Source organism: Otolemur garnettii, unplaced genomic scaffold, assembly GCF_000181295.1.
Source record: "Otolemur garnettii isolate 467f Iridium unplaced genomic scaffold, OtoGar3 scaffold00043, whole genome shotgun sequence".
Lineage (NCBI taxonomy): Eukaryota > Metazoa > Chordata > Mammalia > Primates > Galagidae > Otolemur > Otolemur garnettii.
The window spans coordinates 1,423,201-1,449,255 of NW_003852438.1; the positions used below are offsets into that span (position 1 = coordinate 1,423,201).

The window sequence follows — 26,055 nt, forward strand, 5'->3', positions numbered from 1 at the left end:
TTGGAATCAAAGGATCTTGGAACCAACCCCTGAGTATACCAAGAGATGAGTGTTTTATTGGCACAGCCATAATTAGCACCCAGGTCTTGGGATAGAGTTCCTGAGAAAGAAGCAGTCCTTCTTTATCACCACTGGGATTTACGCTAAAACAACAATCTTCTGAATGACTTCTGTGTTGCAGGGGCCCTGCTAAGCACTTACTATCCACTGTTTGGTTTATTCCTCCTCACACTCCTAGGACGCAGTACTGTTACTATCTCTATTTTGCAGATAAGGAAACAAAAGCTAACCTCAGAGAGGTTATCACGGCCAAGGCGCCTGAAACCCAGTGTCATGGACAGAATAGAACCCCGCATGCGTGACAGTTGTTAGTGTTGTCAAATGTCTTTATTCTGTGCTTTCCATCTCCATTTTGAAATGCTCAGATTTGTTTTTCCACTAGGTAAGGTTTTATTGGAATAGGTTGTGAAGTTTTCCATATTACCATCTAGCTCAGGAAGTCTCTGCAGGATTGGAATAACTTTCAGTCTTCTGGGGTTGGCACAGAATTTCATGGCAAGAGAGGTTAACTACAGAAATTAAACCTGGGATTAATGTTCAGATTTTTTTTTCTTCTACTGGTTTCCCACCTTCCTCCATAGTTTTGGAATGGGGAAGTGAAATGCAGACTGACAGACTGAAAAATGTACCTGGAGAGTGTGACAGAATGGCAATGAGTTGAATCTAAAAATGTGTTCTTGTAAAGCCATCCCATAATCCTTAGATTTGGCAAAAGCTTTGTGGAGAGACTCCATTCCCTTGGTCCAACACCCGCAGAATGGAAGGTAGCCTTAGGCTTAATTTCAACATCTGTAAGGGCAAGCTAATTTTAGACTTACCCTAATTTTAATATCTGTGAAACTTGCCTATAGAAACTGGCACCAAAGAACAAAGCTTACTGAACTAGGCATTATGATATTGAGCCTTATATCCTACAGCCCATGAACTTCTTTTCTGCAAGGAACTGGTCTTGCTTTGATACCCTGGTGTCTAGAAAGTGAATCCACTTCCAAAAAACTGAAATTATGCTGAGAGAGTACTTTACTCCCCTAGAGGATTACATCCAATAATAATAATGGCCCTTATTACTCATAACATTGCTTTTCATCTAATAAGCACTTGAGAACATTAATTAGAAACTTGATGGAATTCCTAAAGACTGGATGGTGGGAAATTGCTCCTGCAGCGAGGTACAATTCACAGACTTAACAGAGCTTCTGGCAGCCAAGAGAAAAGGCAGAATTCCTTCTTTTCCAGCCCCAAACTATGAGGACTTCACTGTGCATTAAGGCAAAAAGGAATAAGCTTATATTAATATCACAAAACATAGCAAAATGTATAAAACTCCTGATATAATGAAAAGTACCAGAAAGGTAAATGGCTTTATCAACCATGAATTCCTCTGCAAAACGAATGTGACAAAAATTCTTCTTGCTTTTCCGAATCGCTGTAATATCACCGCACTGCTCAAAGACTTCTTGAATAATTTCCTCAGTAGCATTTTCCGGTAATCCTCCGACAAACACAGTCTTACAGCCAGGAGGTCGTTCTCTTGTGGAAGGAGGTGGCAGATCTAATAATCACAACAAAACAGAGTTTTGTCTCTTATTTATTTGCTCTCTTTTTCAGCGTCTCCCAGCAAAAGTAAAGCTTGCAGAGTAACTCTGTCCGGACTGAGTAATGGTGCATTTCTATACCAACTCCCATTTGTCCCCGGCTGTCCTGTTTCTACGTTCTTCTCCCCTGCTCCTCCCAACCTTTACTTCGTGTGTTCATTTCTACACAGAGTGGCTATGCTTGTCCATGAACAAAGATAAAGCAAATGTTAGCATAATTTCATTTCTCCTTTATAATACAGAAACCAAGAAAATGGAGGGGAAAAAAAACTTCACAAAGTCCGAAACATGATGAAATGACAACATGATGAAGAACCTCGGCTTGTTATCTGCTTTGTCTTGTTGCCAGATAAAGGAGCAAGAAAGCAGAACATGGGAAGCATAGCCTAAAAAAGCACGTACGGTACTTACTTGGCTGTGAAACGCCGTGCCTGACAAAACGCTTTGTTATTATTCACATTTAAATGAGCAAACTGTGAAATTTCGGGGAGGATGTATAAAAAGATAAAATGTACACTGTCACAACATTTTTACCTAGTTTATATGTAGATTACTAAAGCAATCGCCTGAAAAGTCCATTTTAAAAAGGCAACACTGATTAATATGAATAAAAAAAATCATAGCTATTTAAGCCATAAAGTTAGTATCTGAGGCTAAATTAAAAAAAAAAAAAAATCTGGCCCTTTTTCTTCATCGAATGTAGGTTTTCCTTCGAGAAAATTCAATTTGGTCCAGAAACTCTGAGATGCAAAGTTTCCCCCTAGCCCCCACACTGCTAACTGCCAAATTAATTCAATTTTCCATCTAGCGAAAACACATTTCAGAGTTGTTCTCCCACAGTTGTGAAGATGGATGGAAGTGCTCACGTATTTTGCACTATGTTCTCCGGCAAATGCTAGACTTCACTGCATGCAGGAAGGTTCCTACCACTGGATAAATATCCCCAAACTCCATGTACTGGCTTTATAGTGTCGATTCAGCTTCTGGACAGACACACGGTGACACCCCCACGTATTTGTTTTAATCTAGAGACAAAGGCCTTCTGTGGAACAAAGCCCCACACTGTGCATGTACCAGTGAGTCACATCTGGAAATGAATGCAATGCTACTTAAAATTTAAAAGAAAGAAATGTAAAACAATGAGCAAATATTTCTCACAGGTGTTACTTACTTGGGTTTTGAGGAAAAAGAGTACAACTTTTGCAGTGGATTATTTCTTTGACGACAGCCACTTCTGTTGGTGGTGGGGGTGGTACTAGCCCCAGGCCTGGTATCATGGGGTTAATGGGGGTGATTCCAGTCATCATGTTGAGGCTCGGATCAAAACCTGGGACACAGATTGAGTCTGTAAAGTACACAAGATAACGTCTTGACTACAGAATCTTAAATCTCTTAAATCCACTTTTTGTTGTTGTCGTTGTTGCCATTTTCCTGCAAAGATTATTTGACTTTATACTTTGTGTTTTTTCAGGAATTCTTCCTGGCATAAGATGTAACATTATCTAAAGCTATTCCAGAAGGGCAAAAAGAAAAAGCAGAAAAGATGAACCTAAAACTACATGAAAAGGAAATTACACTACTTAAAATATTAACATGACAGAACAAACATAGCATATTAAAGTGTAAAACCATTCAACATGAAGTTCTGCTTTACCATGGAGGCAATTTTCTGTTTCTTCATGTTGCTGTATTGTTTAAACACCTTACGACCCACAATGTGGGAAGAATATCATTTAACATAGAAGTGCCCTGTGAATCTAATTGTCAACCTGGTTTTATCAAAAGAGCCTTCTTACCCAAGTGACCTAGATTTAGAAAAGTTCAATTTATTTGTGCATATTTTATAATAATGCGTTCAGGTCCCACCTAACCTATTTCCCCCAGCAAGAAAAAAAGTGATTATAATTACTATGGATAGGTTCAATACATGCAGGCGTAAAATTAGCTATATACATTTCTGGATTCTATTGGACAATCACAATTTCTTCCTATAATTCAATCAATAATTAGTCCATTCTTCTGAAATCTCTATGCCTTGTATTAAAGCAAAACAAAACAAAACTTGATAATAGGAAGGGGGCAAAAGGGTGGCCACAGTGGCTCATGCCTATAATCCTAGCACTCTGGGAGGCCCAGGTGGATGGATTGCCTGAGCTCAGGAGTTTGAGACCTGAGAAAAAGCAAGACCCAGCCTCTACTAAAAATAGAAAAACTAGCCAGGCTTTGTGGCAGGAGCCTGCAGTCCTAGGTACTCAGGAGGCTGAAGTAAGAGGATGACTGGAGCCCAAGAGTTGGAGGTTGCTGTGAGTTACAATGCCATGGCACTCTAGTAAGGGTGACAGAGTCAGACTCTGTCTCAAAAATTAAGACCTTTCTAAGAGCAGGGGCTGGAATCCTGTATTGAGCTCCTAAGAGTAGCTACAAGAGGACCCCTCTTATGAGGGTTTTCCTGTTTACAGAAAACAGATACTCTCACTGGTGTTATAACATCCCTAGGTACACAGCAGCACAGATGCCCCCAGGAGAGGTCATGATGACCTTCCAACTACTCTGCAATCCAAGAATGACACTTTCTTCTTCCTTTTTTTTGCAGTTTTTGGCTGGGGCTGGGTTTGAACCCTCCACCTCTGGAATATGGGGCTGGCGCCCTACTCCTTGAGCCACAGGCACGGCCTGACACTTCCTTCTTATCTCTTACTTTCCTATCTTTTCTCCCTCCGCACCATAGATCATGCCCTTTCTTCGTTCCTACCGCCCTGTTGTTTTTGTTTCTCACGTACAGCCTGTGCCTGATGCCCCTGCACTGCTTCACTTTTCGCTTGTCTGTGCTGAAAGGCTGGATAAGCCCCGAGGTAGATGAAATGACACCACACCCTTTGCCATCCTCCTTATTTGCTAGTACATTAATAAACTTCTCTTCCCTTCTCCTTAAACCGCTTGCCTTCATTCTTCTGATGCGACCTTGGGGACAAGTGCTGCCTTTTAGTAACATTATAGCATTTAAAAATCTCTATGCAGAAGCTAGCCTCTACCCTTGATTCTGAGGCCATGCTGCTCTAGGGCAAAAAAATCTAGAAGTGATATGTTAACAGCTCATTAAGTACAGTGACATGATTTCTGGCTCCAAAATTACATATACCAAAACCTATGTATTCCTCTTTTATAATAATTAGGAAATAAAATGTGTTAATAAATATAAAAGAAACTTAGAGGATACAGAAGGTCTGGCAAAAACCTAACCTTCGGCTCGGCGCCTATAGCTCAACCGGCTAAGGCGCCAGCCACGTACACCTAAGGTGGCGGGTTTGAATCCCCAGCCCAGACCTGCCAAAACAACAATGACGGCTGCAACCAAAAAATAGCTGGGCATTGTGGCGGGTGCCTGTGGTCCCAGCTACTTGGGAGGCGGAGGCAGGAGACTCGCTTGAGCCCAGGAGTTGGAGGCTGTGAGCTGTAATGCCACGGCACTCTACCCAGGGGGACAGCTTGAGGCTCTGTCTCAAAAAAATAAATAAATAAAAACCTATCCTTCCTGGGAAATGATTGATAGTATTCTTCTAGCTACTTTGGATGTTTCCACTCCACCTCTGGGTTGAACAGAGTAGTTGATTCTGATTTGTTACCCCAAACGACTGTTATCCCATTTATTAGAAACTCACATGTGACGTGATAGTGGGTCAGTATGACTTCAGTAAAAGGAGGGGTATTTTAGAGCTTTTTCTTTTTTTTAAAGAACCTTAAATATGAATGCCAAATAAACATTTTCTTTCACAGTAGACACCTTGACATTCTAGGCACTTCTTCTGTAATTATGGTTCTCGGTTTCTTCATCTGGAATATGGGACTATTTGACTGGATTATCTTTTGAAGCACTGGCATTCATTCCAAGACTCCAGGATTCCACACTGATATTCTCCAAACAAAGCAATATAAAAGACGTAAAAGTTTTGAAGTGACAAAGACAAGACTCAATCTCTGGTCCTTCACTTGATCCTCATAAAATTTCACAGGTATAATTCCTATTTTACAGATAAAGAAACTGCGGGGGGTGGGGGTGTGTGTGCATAGCAGTTAAGTAAAATTTCTAACATCACAAAGCAAACAAATGATAGAGTTAGAACCTAGGGCCCAAGTCTCTGCCTCCATATGTAAGCATATAGAAATATGACTATTTCAAAGTTTCCAGTTAGAATGACCCACCCTGATTATTCACCTGATATGTGTCACTACTTTAAAAAATTTACCTTACCCTTAAAAAAAAAAAAATCAAGATTTCTCCTGCTGATCCATTTGCCAATTCTAAAGACATCCCAGCCCAGAATGATGTTCAACATCATCATCCTTAAAATAACATACTGGCCTCCAAGGTGAATATATTAGAAATAGAAAATACAGGCAATGGGAATATCGGCACGCTTGTGCTTTTATTTAATCTCCCCCGTACATAAACTTCATCTGTTTCTTTCCTGGCCTGGCCATCGCTATTATTTGCCAACACAGGATGATTTAAGGCTGAAGCCACTCAGGACTGCAAGCCCTGAAATGAGAGCCTTGTGAATCACAGTAAGCAGATGTTTCTTACAAATGAGATGAGAGCCCAGCGTTTGCATTCTCTTTTGGTTGTAACAGACGTCTGCTTTCTTTCTGAGTGATAAATAAATAAAGATACCTTCAGAAATGGAAACAAAAGACACCATATACAGCAAGAGTTCCTTTGCTTTTTCTCTGACATCAATATGAAGAGACTATGAGGTTTAATGAAATCTGCATGGTGAGTGCAGTGGCTCGAGAAGAGCTTAGGAAGGAATTAACACTTAAATTATGCTGGACCTCAAAGGAGCTGAGATTCAATATTTGAGAGGAGAAAGTAAGGAAGGATTAGACTAAAGAAAAAAAAGAACCATTACTTTCTAACAATATATGTACAGATGGAAATTGTTTTCTCAAACTGCACAGGAACATATTACGTACTAACTCATTAAAGCAAGTACACAAACTGAAAACCTGAGAACGACATACACGCTGCAAGACAAAGGTGGGAAGGGAGCATACACTCCAAGGGTCAGTTCCCTGTCCTGTTTGGAAAAGCTGCCCCTATGAACTTCGGTGATAATGAGTTATAAATTCTACACAGGGAACGAGGAGGACGGCTTAAATCACAGCAAGGAAAAAATCCAATTAAGCATATAGTAGAATTTTCTTTTAGAAACTGTACTTAAACGAAAGGAAGGGTGATTCATCTCAGGCTGTGTCCCTGTCTGGCTCCGCTCTGTATTGCTGGCTCCAAGCAGAGAGGGGCTGCAGCCAAAGCTCGGCAAAGGTTTCTTTTGGTTGTCTGTTTCCCATTGGACAAGACAAAAACAAAAAGAGAAATCCTGTTTACTGATTCATAGTCCAGGGTTCATCCATTTGATGAGTATTTTCCAGAAGGCAGTTTTGTGCTTAGGATTTTAGAGGCATAGCAGTTGAATTAATTAATTAACTAAATCATTCATTCACCATTTCCTGGGCACATACTATTGCCAGGATCTGGAGGTACAGGTAATTGTAAGAAATCCCCCCCTCCACCCCTTGGATATGAGGAGAGAATAAAGGACGGACACGGAACTCAGCAGAAGAGTCAGATATGTGAGCTGAGGCTCATGCGGCACAAAGGGAGGGAACTGCCCACTGGGAGAGAGCCTGACAGGCCTCGGGAGTTCCAAGTAATTTTCCATGGCTCTCCCATGGTGTGCCAATGGCATTGTAGACATGATGTACAGAGAGGCTGCAGGAGTTAAATCAGAACAGAAGGGATCATGCTGCTCAGGCTACTGAGTTTGGACTGGATTTTCACTGGAATGTCAGCCCCTCCAGGTCAGAGGTGTACCTGCTGGGCAGAACCCCAAGCTCTGCCCTTGTCCCAGCTCTTTGCTTTGCTCTTCCGAGCTGTGACTTGCCCCTTTCCTTCTCTTTCTGTTAATGCTGCAGGAAAAGAGCCTCATATTTCAGGTGGGAACCAGATCCTATTTGAAAGAAAGGCAATAGGGACCTCTTGCTAGGCAAGGCCAGATATAATAACTAGATTAGGTGTGGGCAGAGAAGCTGGGCTGGGACTGTGGCTGAGAGGGCAGAGAGAAGATGTCAGTGCCAGGAAAAGGAATCAGGTACACCAAGGCGTACCAAGAGAATGAGAAAAGGAAGAGCAATTAGGCCAAACGGTAGCATTGCAGGTCTAGTCCTGGGCTCAGGGTGTCCTCATAGTGGCTGAACACAGACATCATTAGTAGCCCACAAAATACAGGTCCAGGATGGGAAAGCTCTGTCTGCAGCTCACAGGGTCTGCTCCAACCTGGTTCAGGGCTCAGAATCAGTCCATGGGAACTGGAATTTGCAACTACATCATAAGGCCATAGCTTGAGAAACACTAGGCTATCTGGCAGGTTACCTAAGCTGGGACTCATGCCAGAGAAGCAAGACAGAATCCAGACACCACAGTGGCAGTCTGGGGTTTGAGGGAAGAGGCAGATAGCCCGGTTACAGACATGAAGCACAGGTCAGAGCCCAACCAGCCTAAAGCCTGCGTGAAGCTGTATCTTAGAACACAGGCTCCTGAGCCCTCTTCCTCCTGCCTAAGGGGCCCTCACGTGCAGGGAGATGCTGAGCACGGGAGGTTAGCGTCCAGAACTTGTGCAGGGCAGAGAGAAAGACTGGAGGGGCTCTCACAGACATTCAATTGCACTTTGTCTTTTTCAAAAAGAACTACTGATTTTAAATGGGACCTATCCTCACTCTACAGAGAAGCCACAGAATACATGAGGATATTCTGTTTACCAGAAGTTTAGGACTTTTTCAGAATAGTCTCTAATTGCAATTGACAAGCCTCGGTCTTCTATAAAGTCATTCAGTTCATAAACTCTTAATATTTTGTTTTGTTTTTACATTTCATGTTCTCTTTTTCTAAAATATTCTTAAAACAATTTTGTGAACAGAAGAGGAAAAACAAAAATTTATGAAAAGGTGATTTTGAAGCCAAGGTACCTGGTACAGCCAGGTGGCCTAAGGTTGACTGGTTTCTTAACCTCTCTGGGCTTCAGCGCATTCACCAGGGGAATGGGAATGTGAATACCAAACACACTACCACCAGGACAAAGTGGGAGCATCTAAGAAGACTGTCTGGACTGGGTAAAAGTAGTATGTCAAGTGTAAAGAGCCCAAGTCTGCAGTCAAATGTCCCTGAGACTCCCATGTGAGACCTTGGGACATTTAATCTTTCCAAGCCTCATTTATAATATCTGTAAAATAAAGAGAATAACATTTACTTTTTAATATTCTTATGAGAATTAAATGAGGTTAAAAGAACAAAACTGAAGTGTTTAGTACAATGTCCAATAAATATCTGGTGAATAATAAATGTCAGCAATTATATACAACATTGATAAAAATTTATGTATAATACATATTTATGTAAGCTTACATAAATACAACATTACTAACATTTGATATAAATAAAGGATCATAATGGATGATAACAAAGTATTGCATTTGACAAACAGTTAGTGTTCATTCAGTACTGGATGTCTTGCTAGGTCCTTGGGGTGAAAGGGCCTTATAAGATACGAGCCCTTCCTTCACGGATGTGACAATCCCAGAACAGAAACCATCCAGGAGGAAATGACAATATAGTGTGACACCAACCATGAAACATTTAAATAAGAGATTCTACAGAAATATGAAAAAAGAGAGACATCGGAACCAGTCTGGGGTAGGGGGATAATGAGTTGGCTTATGTCCCCCCAAAAGACACATTAAAATTCTAGTCCCTCATATCCATCAATGTGACCTTATTTGGAAATAGGGCATTTGCAGATGAGACCAAGTTAAGACAAGGTTATACTGGATTAGAGTGGGCCTTATTTAATGTGGCTGTAGTCCTACAAAGAGGAGAAGAGACACAGATGCTGACATGGGGAGAACGCCTTGCAGTGGGAGACTCGCACCCCAAGTCAAGACTGCCGGCAAACACAAGAAGCTGAGAAAAAAGCATGAAACAGATTCTTCCCCAGACCATCCAGGCAGAACATGGCCCTACTGACACCTTAATGTCAGACTCCTGGCTGCCAGAACTGTAAGAGAATCGATTTCTGTTGTTTTAAACCACCATCCAGTTTGTGGTACTTAGGACAGCCTGAAGAAGTGAATCCAGGGGGGTAGCATCAGGGAAGGAAACCTGGGGGTGGTGAAAACTGACCTGGTTAGTAAAAAGGATGATTTCTATATATACAGTGGGCAAGTAAAAAAATTACCCCCAAAATGTGCTTTCCTGGATCACAAATACAAAGATATTTCTAAGAGTTCTCTTAGAGGAAATATTCAAAATCAACTCCTTGGAGGCAGAATTGCACTTAGGCTTTCTCTGTGAAAACTCAAACTCTGAATATGACTATGTGTTTGTTAAGCACAAATCAACCACACAGATTGTTAACGTAATAGTGTATTTTATAAAATAGGTGAATGCCTACAAGCAGGATCTTTAAGAAAGTGAAGTTGAAAATGTTTTTGTGATCTTTTCTAAGAGCTACAAAGGCAGACAGGTATGTTTTCCATTCAAACCCAAGACATACCTCCACCAGAGCTCCCGGTGCCCTGCCGTGCACACTTTATAAACAAAGACCTCATTCCATCAATAAAACCCTCTGTCTCCTCTGAAGGGGGAAGCAATGCTGGCAGAACGCGGGGATGCAGCTGTCAACAGCTATTTTAAGTACTGTTGACTTGGGTGAGATTTATGTCCATATTTGAAAATATGATATGATGTGAAGTGAAGAGAATTTCAAAACTTCTGACCAAAACTGGCACAGAGAAAAACTGAGTGCTCAAAGACGTCTGTCAGATCTTTCCAGCAGCCTGCATGCACGGAGCACACCGAGCATGCGCTCCAAAACCAAATGCTACATTTTAAGTAATCAGGAATAAGAGCTGATCAAAGGTTCTGTAAAACTCATACTAAATGCCTGATGATTTGAATTCGATGCCAGTGTAGGTTCTGTATGGAGGCCTGGGCTGGCACACTCAGAGCAAGCTGATCCATGTTTTTTGGAGTCACTGAAATATACTCTTAAGACAATGGGTTTTCTCTTGTAGTTGAGGGGAGGAGAGGGTGGGGAACAGGGGACAAGGTAGGGGGATGGGTGTGCTCCCCGCTAATGGGCACAATGTAAGGGTATATGGCACACCTAGTTATGCAGGACACAACTACAACAAGGACTTTATCTAATAAATGCAAACACTGTAACTTCATCATTTGTACCCTCATGTTAATTGGAAAATAACAACAACAAAAAAGACACAGTGGGCTTCCTGCCTGAGGCAGGAAAACCGTGATGGCATGTGGCCATCAGGCAGGCCAGCAGGGGTTCAGTTTCACAGGGACTTAACCAAAGATCATGAAATTTCAAAGTTGAGAGAGACCTGAGCATTACCTAGTCCTACCCTTTTCAGAGAGGTGAAGTGACTTGCTCAGAGTTACACAGTGACTTCAAATGGAGCTGGATTTGGAACCAAGAGTCCTGCTGCCTCTTCACCACACATCTGAGTTCTCCCACTGACCTCTCCCCAGCTTGCCTTCCCTGGACGTCCCCAGTGGCAGTGCATTCACTGCCTCCCCACACGGCCTGTCCCATTCCCTGTGGTTTTCCTAAGGAGGAATGTATTCCTCACAGCCTGAGTGGCACCTGACAAGCTGTAGTTAAACCCATTGTCCTTATTCTGCACTCCCAAGTTCCTCCTATAACAGGTCTAATTCCCTTTCTTACCCATGCTGGTCAAATTCACAAAGAAACTCAGAGGAAGATGTTTCACCTCCCATCCAGCCTTAGCACTCTCCTCCCTGTGTCCTTCCATGTGTGACTTCCATTCTCTACATGTCCACCCCTCCTGAGGTCTAGGGTTATCTCCAGAAAGAGGGGAGGAAGAAACTAACCAACCACTTAGCAGAGGTCTCTATCTTTCTTAGTTCCAAATTCTCTACTTTTTTTTTTTACTATGTAAAAAAGCAATGTTTAAAAACAATGGTCATGTTTCATGCTTGCTTTCTGCTGGGCCCGGCCCGCACTGAAAACTTCATGTCACCTCATAGCATGAGTCACAGAGTTGACAAATGCTGAGGATTCATTCAACTAAAACACATACAATTTTGCAGTTGACTTTTTTTTTTTTTTTTTTTTTGAGACAGAGTCCTCACTACGTCACCCTCGGTAGAATGCTGTGGTGTCACAGCTCACAGCAACCTCAAACTCTTGGGCTCAAGTGATTCTCTTGCCTTAGCCTCCTGCGTAGCTGGAACTACAGGCACCTGCCACAATGCCTGGCTAGTTTAGAGATGAATTCTCACTTTGTCTTAGACTGGTCTCAAACCCGTGAGCTCAGGCAATCCACCCACCTTGGCCTCCAACAGTGCTAGGATTATACCTAGTGAGCCACCTCTCACCTAGGGGTGCAGTTGACATTTTGAAACTAAATGAAAGATTTTGCATTTTCCAATTAATTTTCTGAAATGTCTTCTTAGTTCTACTCCTGTGTTGAATTTTCCCTGTCTTGACCTCATGTCTATCAAATAGCTAGATAGCCTTTCTTAAAGTTCCTGCCCCTTCTAATTCAGCAGATAGTTTCTTCCTGCAGGTGAAAGTCAGCCGTGGAGGGGAGAAGATCCTCCCATTTCCATGTCTGGGAGGCCAACTATTAGCTGCTGTTCCTGCGCATGTTTTGCAGATCATGAACTATTACCTATCTGGAGCTTAGAGCTGGTACATGGAACGTGCCCTCATCCACTTCCTCCCCCTGGCCAGGTGGTTAGTGCTTTGCTCTCACTGAGATATTGTTTCTATTCTTTCCCTCCTTATCTTTACCCCCCCCCCCCACCGATGTTCTCCAGGTTCCCTGCACCCTTGGGTTTGTGAATTCTAGCATGCATTTGTAGGAATATCTTCTCAAGCTCTTTTCCCCAACATTTATTCCTTCTGAACCTTCTGTTGTTGATTTCCGGCTTTAAGAGCCACTGCCAAATCTCAGGGGGAATCACCATTAATTCCTTGTGGTAGAAGCCCCAAGCACTCAATTATTTTCCTGGCTGTATGGGCTACTAGTACCCTCTCCCTCATTTCTACTTTTCGTCTGAATGTACTCCACAGCAAATATGGGGTCCTGGATTGACAGTTTCTTTTAACAGCACCACTCCCTCGTCTCAGTTTCTGATTTAGAACCTCTGTAGGTAACCACACCAGTCACCTGCCAAGCTCTCGTGGATACACCTGCCTTGGGAAGGCCTTCTGTGTCATCTTCTATTTTTTTTTTCTTGTTTGCAGAAATTTATCAATCTTCTTTATCTTCTTATTTACTCCCAGGGCTAATTTAGCTCTCATCTAGAGTACTGCAAACATCTCTTTTTGTCTCCCCGGTCTGCAGCTTCTGTATTTCCTCTCCTCTCTCACCCCACCCTCCCCTTCCTGTTTTTCCTTCCTCTGCTTCCTTCCCCAGGCCCTTCTCACAGACCAGGACCTGGGACCAGCACGTGATGTACACTGAAAAACCATGAGAAAAGGCCCTAATTGGAACCTCTAAATCACTTCTTTCAAACTTTTCACATCCCTAACTCATTAACTGATGATTAAGTTTCTCTATATATGGTGTTAGTGACTTTGTACAACAGGACAATTATATGATGTTAGGGGAAAAAAAAAAAAAGGACTGAACAGTTTCTTAGTATTCTGTTTTGTCCCAACTGACAAGCTCATGGTACATGAGCAGATAGTAGAGGCAAAAAGCTGTTGAATCTTGAGAAGTATGTTTGAATATTAAGTCAAATACCCAAGAAGTACTCTTTAATTTTTATAAACCTATTTATCCACTCATCTATCTTTCCAAGGAGTGAAGACACTCCAAATACATACTGAAAAGCTAAATAATTTATGTCAACAGATTTTCTTCTGGCCTTCAATGCGCTCTCCTCTATGGATCTGTTCCCTTCACTTGAAATCAGGGTAATAGTTTGATATCAATAGCCATATTGATATAAAGCCCATGGTAGGTAGTGGTCGTAATAGCAGAGATAGTATTTCACAGCCTGAAAATGTCTTTATAGGAATCTTCCCTTTGAAACCTGCATCTTTCAGAGGCAATATGCAAGGGCTAACCTTCGATTTTATTTATAAACTTTCAGTTTACAAAGGCATCTGTGAGATAGGTAATGTTTCATAAATCTAAAAAAGAACCAAGGAAAACTTATTCAATATTTAGCTTTAAAGAAAACATTCACATCATATTATTTTAAACAATTTATGTATGTTTCAATTTAAACTTACTGTTTGAATGGACTGAAACAACACAGAATTGATCTCTTTAAATAAAATCAGCATAAAGCTGTAGACTTGGAGAGGAAATAGAGCCTGTTTTAAAGTTAAACACATCATGAGACCTCCTCAAGGAAACCGCAAATCATGTATGGTTTTAAAATAATACACTAATCTAATATTAATTTAATTTTTCCACTAGTCTGTATAAACAAGGAAAATTCAGAGACTTAATTATCACCTTATCTCAGGTCCAACATAGTCCTTGGCACATAGTATCACCTTCAATAAATACCAGTTAAATGAATGAAAGAAATCACAAAATTTACAACATTTACAGAAGAGTTCTCCTAAAGGGATGAGACAAAATAATATTTGGTTGTTCAATCCACAATGTCAAAATATGAATTCATATACAATTTTAAGCAAGTGATACTTGGTATTCCTTGTATTTCCCTTATTAATGGAACAATAAGAGCCATGAGGGGTTTTGTTAGTTGTTCCTCCTAATGTCATTGTTACTTACATTTATAGGTAATGAGGCTAAAATGCATAAAGAGTAAGGATGCGCTTTAAGACTCCAACAAAACCGACAGGCCTTGTCTTTGAGTGCTCATGAATATGGTATCTGTAAGGCAGACCTCATACTTACCTTCTCCCCAGCTCATAGTTGCAAGAACACAGACTGGGTCTTCAAGGAATGAGGGAGAGGGGCAGGAAGGTAAGTAAGGTCTCATTTAAATCTACACAAGCTTATTTCATATCTCTTAGCCCAGGAGTGCTTTAAAAAATTGAGCCCAGAAATGGGCCTAATTCCACACCACAGAGGAATGATACCATATAACAGCAGTGTAAGTAAAAGGAAATCTCACTAAAACAAGTCCACCAAAACAAGTCCATAAAGTCCATATTTTACAAATAAAATCTTCACCCATACACCATGAAAATTATAAATAAGAAATTTAAACCATATGCACAAATAACAATTTTTAATTCTATACTATGGTGAGAGAAAATAAAGGAACTGCAATTTGGAAGAGGAAGAAATTGAGTTGAAGATAGAACAGAGAGAAATCAGAGGGACAGGCAGCAACAGACAGAGGGACAGTCTGAGTCCCAGCAAGGGAACACTCCATTTGATGAGCCTTGGTTCTTAATCTGCAAAACAGAGGACTAAAAAGAATATTTGTGGGTGGCACCCATGGCTCAAAGGAGTAGGGTGCCAGCCCCATATGCTGGAGGTGGCAGGTTCAAATCCAGCCCTGGCCAAAAACTGAAAAAAAGAATATTTGCCCCAGACAGGGTTTGGGATTATGAGTTAAACGATTGTGAGTTAAAGCTTCAAAGAGTACCTGGTATTCTTTGAGTACCTTATTCTTTGAGTAAGCACTCAAAACTGATCAGCAATCTCTTTGATGAATATTCCGTGTGTGTGTGTGTGTGTGTGTGTGTGTGTGTGTGTTGTGAGCATATGCATGTGACTATTTCAGTGTGTGTGTTACAATACTGCCTTGGTGTCCTTCCTTAATAAAAAGCATATCTCACTTCTTTGTTGCTGTATAGGTTCATGTTTTACTATCTGTCCTAATATCAAAAAGTAATTCTTTGGGTGAAAATCAAGGGGTCCTCTAGGTAAACAGCTAAGGAGGCAGTACCATATAGTTATGTACAGGAGAAACTTCTCCAAGGAAAATTAGAAACACCTCTCTTTTCTTCCCCAGGGCCCAAGGTGTTTTTCTGTGCCTTGAAATGAGAGTTGTAGCATTCAGAACTATTTCCTGTCTGCTTTTTCTGCCAGGAAGATTAGGGTATGTACCTAAATGCACCAACTGCCCTCATTTATAATCCTATTTTATTCATCTAAATGAATGTCTATTTTAAGCTTCTTTACACACATGAACACGTGTCTTTTTAATAAACTAAAATTGAACAGAATCAGACTTTTAAAAAATTTTGTTGCATCTAAGGGCCTGGCCAAATTTAATACTTTACACGTTGCTGTGCGTTTTGAAACAGAAAGCACCAAGGCCAAACCCTACTCCCCCATAGTCTGTCATTTCTACCAACATTCTCAGTAATGCTAGGGGCTAATTTTTCATAAAAGTAAATTAATGGGGAATACCATCAGTAACAAGCTGCCATTTAGAACTAATGTGGTCTTTCAGGCTGAGCGCAGGGTATTTTGAGGAGCATTTCCTAATGACTGGTTCGTAAAGTGCTTTCCTCCATGGTATCAATTCCTCAACAGCAGAAATTCAGAGAAGTGATTTCTCACATGAAAAACATACTCCAAACCATTTTTTACCACCCTCTGGAGAGTTCCAGATTAAAAGTAAGGGAAATTACCAAGAATTTCACTTTAAATTAATTTTTTTCTGCCAGGTTGTAAATTTAAACATGCTTTTGTTCTTCATTCAGAGAGCTCTGCATCTTGTTCTCATTCCCAGAAGCACCATTCCCAGAATTGTTACTAAGCCTTTATGCAATGCTACATTTTCAAAATCCATCTAAGTTGGTCCTCATGACATCTCTCTAATATGTTTTCCCCTCCACAAATAAGGAAGTGTAGGACTAAAGACATTTGCCCACAGTTAATTGCAATCATAGGAGAGCAGAGGGTGCCCCACACGGTCCTTAGTGCTATGGGAGTCTACTTGCCTGCAGTCTCCCAAAGGCACAGGCCAGAGAGGAAGAAGTAGAAGCCACAGAAGGTGGGGTTCAGTTCCACAGCCACCCTAGGTTCATCATCTCAGATGTAGGGCTGAAACCTGCTCTGCTTACTTCACATTGCTATTATGAGTATCAAAATATAGGACAAACGTTTATGTGCCAGCAATTTACAAACAAGGAATCAATACACAAAATTACAGGTAGGATTTTTTTACATATATATTTCAGTGGCCTCTAGGGCTCCATAATAGTGCTAAATGCTTACCTTGAACAGAAAGAGAATTCAATATATTATTCAGCATATTATTGTGCTTTCTTCTCCTTATAATCCATGGTTCTTAGCAGAACTAAGCCATTGTCCTTGATAGTTAATAAGTTATGGATTTGATTTTTTTTTTTTTTTTTTTGTAGATTTGGGTTCTCTCTTTGTCACGCAGCCTGGACTGCAGTGGTATAATCATAGCTACTCTAACCTTAAACTCTTGGGTTCAAGCAGTCCTCTCACCTCAGCCTCCCCAGAAGCTAGAACTCTAGGTGCATGTCACCATGTCTGGCTAATTTCCTAATATTTGTAGATATGGGGGTCTCACTATGTTGCCCAGGCTGGTCTCAAATCCTGGCTTCAAGAGATCCTCCCTCCATAGCCTCCCAAAGTGCTGGGATTATAGGCCTGAACCACCCCACCCAACACAGTAAGTTTTACAGCATGAAACTGAGAAGCAGAGTGACATGCTACTGTAGGTCTTTCTGAGATACGTGCTCATTCAACATGTATTAATCATCCACCAGGCTGCTAGGCATGTGGAGAGTGCTGGTGGCACAAAGGTAATTCCCAGTGGAAGGTGCTCCCTATGATTCAGATACCTGGGCATGCACCGCATTGGAAGCCACAGCATGATTAGGGGAACATACATAGCAGCCGTGCCATCTGACCATCCTCTGAACTATAAGTGATCATCCTCCGTGAAAGCATCTATCTAGCTAAGCCACTGTGTCCCCAAACCTAAGCACAGAGAACTTTGTAAACAAATATCCAAGTCAGAGGGCTGCTGTCTCTCAGGCACCAGCACCATTTTCAAGAGCACTCATTTTTACTGTATTTATCAAGTGACTTTGGGGGGCAGAGGACTGTTGGATGTTTTATGATTTATCTTTATCTAGATTATTCTTTACTTTTCTCTTCTTCTTAAACATGGGAGCAGTCTGGATCAGTGGGCCTCCTTCAGGCAGAGTTTACATCAAAGGTGCCCATGGTGTGGAGGACAAGGTTATAAAGGATAGATTTGCTACAGAGACAGAGTACAAGGGTAAGCCAATCTACATCTGTTTGTTGCAGTGTAACAGGGAATCTACATTTGTCAGAACAGCCAGAATAGAAATGTTAGCTTGGGCATTCATGCCCTCATTCAAGAGTGTTTTTGTCTTTTTTGCCTTTTTTTAAAATCTGTAATAAAAACAGATCTTCGCATTGTTTCAAATGCATTCGGTCTGTCAGTAAAAAGAACTATAAAACTATATTATGAGTATTTAATTTCTTACCATCACAGAGTGGTGGAACAGAGACATGAAGGAAGTGAATCATTTTAGCATAAAAATTTATTAAACAGAGCTAAGTTGAACTAAAGGAAAATTGAACTACTTGGGAGAATGTCAGTTGTGTATCCTGGGGCCTTTTCTGTTCACTATTTTTTTGATGTCTTGAACAAAGAACATTATGAAAAACTCATTAAATACCATCCTTAACAAGCAGTTGAGTTGAAGGCATATGCTAGCAACACAAAAAGGTTATAGACAAGTATTTGGTCTTTATACACTGAGAAGGATGGAAACTTTCAAAGAAAATAAAAGGGACAAATAAAAAGTAATATAATTTGTTGAAAAACACCCTAAAAAGAAAAGGGCTGAAAGTATGCCCAGAGTTACACAACTGACATAGTCGCAGTACACAATGGAAGGAAAGTCCTATGTGCAAGAGGTAAATCCTAATCCATGAAGACAACGTCAGTCCTACAAAATGTGCCTCACACTGCCCCCCATGGCCAGCATCTGTCCAGGGGCACTGCCAGGCCAGCTCTGGACTTTTATGACCAAAAGAAGCAGAGAAATATGATTTGGGAAGACCCAGGCCAGATGGACTCCTGGCAAGCTCATCTAACAGAATTCTGGGCACCTTTCCCCATTGCCTGACCCCTCCACACCTGGCTTTGCTGGCCTGACTTACAATGGCCTTTCCTATGGCCATGGACACCCGCTCCCTTTTGGACAGACTTTACATCAATCTTAGCTATGATGCTTATTTAATGCCCAATTTCTCTGCCTCTTCCTGCTATGATTTGAATGTGTCCCCCAATAGTTCATGTGTTAGAAACTCAGTGTTATCAAGCATTAGGAGGTAAAGCCTTTGAAAGGTAGAAACTTTAAAAGGTAAAAGGCCAGAGAGGTGCGTGTGGCTTAAAATAGTAGGGCGCCGGCCCCATATGCTGGAGGTGGTGGGTAAGACCCAGCCCTGGCCAAAACCTCAAAAAAAATAAAAGTGAAAGGCCATGAGGGCGCTATCCTCACGATGGGATTAATGCCACTGTGGTGGGAGTGGGCTCATGATAAAAGTACAGGATTGGCCCCATTCTCTCTCTGCCTCATATGCTCACTTGATTTTTCTCTTCTCATCACGGGATTATGTAACAAGAAAGTCATCACCAGAGTCTACTGAGCACAAGGCCCGTGGCCTTTTCAAACTCCAGAACTGTGAGCCAAATAAACTCTCTTTATAAATTACCCAGTCAGTGGTATTATGTAGCAGCAAAAAATAGACTAAGATACTCCCCACCCAGCAGCTGCAATTCTTTTGGGTCTTTTCCCCACAAACAAAGCTCCTAGGTACAGTCCTTTCTTTTGAGGGGTGAATTGCTCTCTGAGTAAAAATGTGCTATTAGTAGAATACAGTGGTTTTCCTTCAGGACTCAAGGTGGGTCATGGAGAAAGGTGTGGGAAAGGAAATGTTACTCATTTTAACCAAGTATTTTAGGTACCAGGCAACATGCATGGAACTTTCATGTGCCTTACCTCAATCTTCAGGGTAACAGTGCAGGGGAAGTTAAAAATGGAGAAAATTTAGGTCATGATTTTATTTCTCCAAAAGTAGCAGAGTCAGAACACAAACCCAGGTCAATCCTATTCCAAAGTTCTTTTTGTCTTCTCTGGGCTGTCAATGACAAAACCCTGAAATGGATGGATTATAGAGTTTGGCAACTATGTAGGACAGGACTGACCTTTAGCTGGGAAACACCAGTATGGCCATATCACTGTTTGAGACCAGCATCTGTTCTGTTTGGTCAGTGCCCAAGACCTATCAGTTGTTAAATATTTGGGTATCACTGTTGCCTTTATCTAAATGAAATATGTGACAAATAACAAATGTTTGATTTCTACTTCTGGCAAGGTGAAAGAAACAGTGACTGGATATGGTCTCCCACCTGAAACAACTAAAAATCCAGATAAAATACGTGAAACGTGGATATCAGGCAATGCAAGACAACGATTTCTGAGAGAAGAGGAACAAATAAAGTGAGGAATATGATTGTCCAAGCTTACTGCAAAGACAGTTTCCAGGCTACAGCACAGGGAAGAGGAGATGGGAAGAGCCTGGCAGTCTCCCCGAGGAAAGACATGGTTGGTAGTTTGGGGAGGGCAGGGCAGCCTAGAGTTCACAGGGCAGAGCACCACAGAGAATGGCACACACACACAGGCACATGCGTGCACACAGTCTCACACCCACACACCCCTCAGAGATCTAAACAGGGTTTGCCTCAAATCATTGGAGAACTAATCAGTGTATGTGTATGAAGAAACTACGCTAGGTGAGGGAAAGATCAACCCAAAAGGATTAGAAGGAACAATCCAAAGAAGTCACAGAAAGCTGGGAGGAATTCTACTCAGTGAGAGAAGAAAAGCTTGTAATTCATGAGGTATCAGAATACTTAGGATCACATTGCCTCAGTAGAGGGAAAAATTAGGTCTAGACTAAAGGCTGCTAGGGTTTGTCATAGTTTACAAAGCTTAAAAGTAAACTTCAAATTGTTTCTCAGTAACTTAGATATGTCCTAGAATAAATCTCAAGGATATTGATAGGAAAATGAAAATATTCAGCACTTAACAGGGTAAAATTTACAATGTCTAGCAATCAATGAAATAACCAGATATGATTGTATAATCCCCAAACCTTGATTATGCTGCTTTATATATCAAAGAGAATTAGGGCCACAGATGGCATAAAGATTGCTAATCAGCTATCCTTCTTCTGATAGATCATTCTGGATTATCCAAAGGGGCCCCAAATAATCATGATAGTCCTTAAAAGGGGAAGACAGAGGTAAAAGATAAAGTTGAGGTAATCTGATAGAAGAAAGACTCAACTCACTATTTCTGGCTCTAAAAATGGGAAGAAGGGACTACAAGCCAAATAACGCAGGTAGCCTCAGAAGGTGGCGAAGGCAAAGAAACAGATCCCCCTTTGGAGCATCCAGAAAGCAACGCAGCCCTGATTAGACCCTGCTTTTAGCCAAGTGGTATCTACAACAGATTTCCAAACTATAGAACCGTAAGATAATAAATTTGTGATGTTTTAAGCCTCTAAGCTTGTGGTTACTTGTGACAGCAACAGTAAAAAGAAAGTAATAAACCAGACATACAAAGAAGCAGGAAGAAGTGACCCATAACTGTGTTCCATATGTTCAAAAAATAGAAGAAAGACTGCATGTGTTAGTTAAATCAAAACACAGAAAATAAAGACTCAAATTGAACTTGTAGAGAGGAGAGAATGTGTATGAGCTAAAAATACACTGCACAGAATTAATAGCACATTAGACATTTAATTAAAAAATCAGTAAAATTGAAGAATAGCAATAGAAACTATTCAAAATGAAACACAGGGACTCAAAAGATGACAATGACAACAAAAAAATGAACAGAGCATAAAAGAGCTGGGAAGCAACAACAAGCAACCCAATATATTTGTAATTAGATTACCTGAAGGAAGAGGGTGGGGCAAGAAAAATACTGGAGGAAATAATGGCTGGAAATTATCCAAATTTGGTAAAATCTATAAACTCACAGATCTGAGCTCAATAAAATGAGGCATATGGAATATGAAACAAAAAAAGTAGATAAATGTATATAACAATCTGGGGACTTAAAATCAGTGACAAATTCTTAAAAGCATCCTGAAAACAATCTGCTGCAGATTATATATGGAAAAGCAAAGATTAAAAATAAGAGCATATTTCTTGTTGGAAACAATGTAAGACAGAGATATTGGAGTAACATCTTTATAAAAGTGAAAGAAAAAACATCTTTTCTGTCACTAGGTTCTATGCCCAGTGAAAACATCTTTCAAAATCCTTTGAAATGGAAGTGACAGAAAAATTTTTTCCAACATAATAAGCTGAAAGAATCTATCACCAGCAGATCTAAACTGTAAGAAATATTAAAAGATAACTAGTTAAAAAGAGCAAAATACAAATATTCTGAGTTTATAATATGCGTAGAAGTAAAATGCCTGACAGGAAATGGCATATAGGACAAGAGCACAGTTCTTACACTCCATGAAGTACTAAACCAAAAAAAGAGACAAAATTTATTTTTATTTTTATTTTTATTTTTTTTTGAGACAGAGCCTCAAGCTGTCCCCCTGGGTAGAGTGCCATGGCTTCACTGCTCACAGCAACCTCCAACTCCTGGGCTCAAGCGAGTCTCCTGCCTCCGCCTCCCAAGTAGCTGGGACTACAGGCGCCCGCCACAAGCCCGGCTATTTTTTGGTTGCAGCCATTATTGTTGTTTGGCAGGCCCGGACTGGGGATTTGAACCCGCCACCTTAGGTGTATGTGGCTGGTGCCTTAGCCACTTGAGCCACAGGCGCCGAGCCAAGAGACAAAATTTAAATCATAATGACACTCAATCCAAAAGAAGGCAGCAAAATAGAAGAACTGGAATTAAAAACATAAGAGTCAAATAAAATCAATTAAGGTTGCTGTTACACCAATCACACTGGTAACGTATTAAATGTAAATAGTCTAAATATCCCAATTTAAATGCAAAATATTAGATTGAAGTGAAAAAGGTCCAGTTATATGCTGCCCATGACAAATGCATTTTAAATACAAAGTTATATTAATAAATAAATAAAACCCAAAAGCTTTGAAAAAGATTTACCATGCTAACACTAATCAAAATAAATCTGAAAGGGGGCTATATTAAGTAAAGTAGATGTTGGACAAAAAATATTACTAGGAATTAAAGACTCATTTCCTAATGATAAAGAGGTCAGTTAATCAAGCAAACCTAATAGTCCCAATCCTTTATGCATAGGGTGACCAGATGTCCCGATTTTAGTGGGACAGTCTCGCTTTTCCACAATTTGTCCAGTGTCCCGCGGTGTTTTAAAAAAGTCCCAATTTTTGGAAAGAATGCACAAACGGGCTGGAGAACAAGAAGGGAATATACAGTTTTTGGCCATCATATGGCTATTTCACCAGAATATGAGTTTTATATTATTTTGTAAATTTTATAATGTTAAATTCTGTAATAAATAATTGCTCAGAAGTGATTATCCAGAACTGCTTATCAAAGTTTGCCTTGTTGTCAGGCCCTGCCCTGCGGCCCCACCCCCCACCCTGTCCTGCTCCGCCCCCAGCCATGTTGTCCCGCCTTACAGATGTTAAAATCTGGTCACCCTATTTATGCACCAGATAAGAGGACTTCAAAATACACATGATAAAACGTTGCAGAATAGAGAGGTGAAGTAGATAAAAGCACAATAACAGAAATTTCAGCTCTCTCAATAATTTCAAGAACAAGCAGACAGAAAATCAGTAAGGATATAAAACATTTAAATAATGATACCAACCAATTTGACTTACCTGATGGAAATCAGGCGGAGGGGGGGCCGGGGGGGTGGCAGGGGCACAGAGGGAAAGGGAAGAATGATCTATATAGCCTTATATCCACTTTGAAGAAATTGAATCTGTAGTTACAACTATCCTCACAAGAAAACCTTAAGCCCAGATGAGAGTCAAAAACCTTTTTACCAGCTACAATGAACACTGTTCAAGTGATGGGCATACTTATGGCCTTGTCTTAAGCAGTACAAAAGCTATCTATGTAACAAAAATATTTGTATTCCCTTAATTTGAAACAAATTTCAAAAAAGGAAAGAAAAATATTCCCCCCAACAAAACCAGGAAACACACTCAAGTGTACAAGTTACATTTACCAAGATAGGCCATACTCCGGGCATAAACTAAACCTCAGTAAAATTATAAAGACAAAAATCAGACAAAGTAATATTCCCAGAGCACAATGGAATTAAATTAGAAATTAATGGCAGAAATATATCTAGAGAATCAACAAATAATTGGAAAGTGAATGACAAATCCTAAATAACTTGTAGGTCAAAGAAGAAACCAAAGGGAAAATTAGAAACTATTTTAAATTAAATTTAAAAGTAACCATAAAGAGTATACCATGCTCATGCCTGGGAAGAACCAACACTGTCAAAATGTCTATACTTTCCAAAGCAATCTACAAATCCAATACAACCCCCATTAAAATACCACTATCATATTTTCAAGATGTGGAAAAAAAAAATTCTTCATTTTGTACGGAGCCAGAAAAAAAGTTGTATAGGCAAGAAAATTCTTAGTAATAAAAACTGAGCTGGGGGTATCACTCTACCAGACTTTCAGCTATACTACAATGCTATTGTGACCAAAACAACATGGTATTGGCACAAAAATAGACAGACTTTGACATCTGGAACCAAATAGAAAATCATGATATAAAAACTAACATCTTACAGCCACCCAATCTTTGATAACCCAAGCAAGAACATACATGGGAAAAGAATGCTGTTCAATAAATGATGTCGAGAGAACTGGATAACCACATGTAAAAGACTGAAACTGGACCCGCACCTCTCACCACTTACAAAAAGTAATTCAAGATGGATAAAAGATTTAAATCTAAGGCATAAAACAATAAAAATCATCAAAGAAAGTATCAGGAAAATACTTGAAGATATTGGCCAGGGGAAAGATTTTATGAAGAAACTTCTGTGCCAATTACACAGAACTCAAATTAATCAATAAAAAAAGACCCAACAATCCCATGCAAGAGAAATGAATAGGACTATCTCTAAAGAAGACAGACAAATGGCTAACAAACATGAAAAAATGCTCATTGTCCCTAATAATCAGAGAAATGCAAATCAAAATTACTCTGATCACCTAACCCCAGAGAGAATGGCTTACATCACAAAGTTTCAAAGCTGCAGATGCTGGGATGGATGTGGAGAGAAGGGAATACTTTTACACTGCTAATGGGACTGCAAACTAATACAACCTTTTCGGAAGGAAGTATGGAGAATTCTCAAAGAACTCAAATTCTCAAAGAACTCCCATTTGATCCTGCAATCCCATTAGCAGGCATCTACCCAGAAAAAAAAAAAAAATTATCATAAGGATATCTTTACTAGACTGTTTATCACAGCTTAATTTATAATTGTCAAAATGTGGAAACAACCTAAATACCACTCAACCTAGGCATGGATTAACGAGCAGTGGTATATGTATACCATGGAATACTATTTAGCCATTTAAAAAGATGGAGACTTTATATCTTTTGAATTAACCTGGATGGACATGGAACACATTCTTCTTAGTAAAGCATCTCAAGAATGGAGAAACAAGAATCCAATGTACTCAATTCTAATATGAAGGCAGTAGATGACCTAATATAAGTGGGGTAGGGGAATGAGGGAGCAGGAAGAGAAGAAGAGGGAGGAGGATGGGGGGGTCACAGTGTATGGAACATCTCTTGGGGGCAGAACACAATTATAAGAGGGATTTTCATCTAACAAATGCAATAAGTATAACCTAATTCTTTGTATCCTCAATGAATCTCAAATAATAAAAAAGTAAATAAATAAATTAATTAAAATAAAAGGAAACATAGCATACTAAAATTCATGAGATTCATCTAAAGCAGTACTATAGAGAAATTTATGGCGCTAACTGCTTATGTTAAAATAGAAGAAAAGTCTCAGGTCACTGACCTTAAAAAAACTAGAAAAAGAAGAGCAAGTTAAGCCTGATATAAGAGAAAAAAGAAAATTATAAAGAGCAGAAAATAGTGAAATACAAAACAGAAAAACTACAGAGAAAAATTAATGAAACCAAATGCTAATACTTTGTGAAAATCAATGAAATTGATAAACCTCCAGCCAACTTAGGAAGTAAATGAGAGAGGATTTACTAAAGAGTAGGACTAACTACTACTAAAAAAGGTAACAAAACTACAATTCTGACAAATATTTTAAGTATAAAAGAATATTATGAAAAACATTGACGTCA

General features: G+C 40.0%; 1 protein-coding gene across 2 annotated transcripts in view; it reads right to left on the reverse strand.

Moving 5' to 3' along the window:
* Window positions 1-26,055, reverse strand: part of ENOX1 (ecto-NOX disulfide-thiol exchanger 1) — a 272,529-nt gene that overhangs the window by 145,476 nt on the left and 100,998 nt on the right. Inside the window, exons 4-5 of one of the 2 annotated variants that reach the window (XM_012805530.2) lie at window positions 2,827-3,000; window positions 1,406-1,612 (exon numbers count right to left, since the gene is read on the reverse strand). In XM_012805530.2, coding sequence (XP_012660984.1) covers window positions 1,406-1,612; window positions 2,827-3,000 — 381 coding nt within the window. The remainder of the gene's footprint in view (window positions 1-1,405; window positions 1,613-2,826; window positions 3,001-26,055) is intronic. The other variant, XM_023513593.1, reaches the window with a different exon arrangement.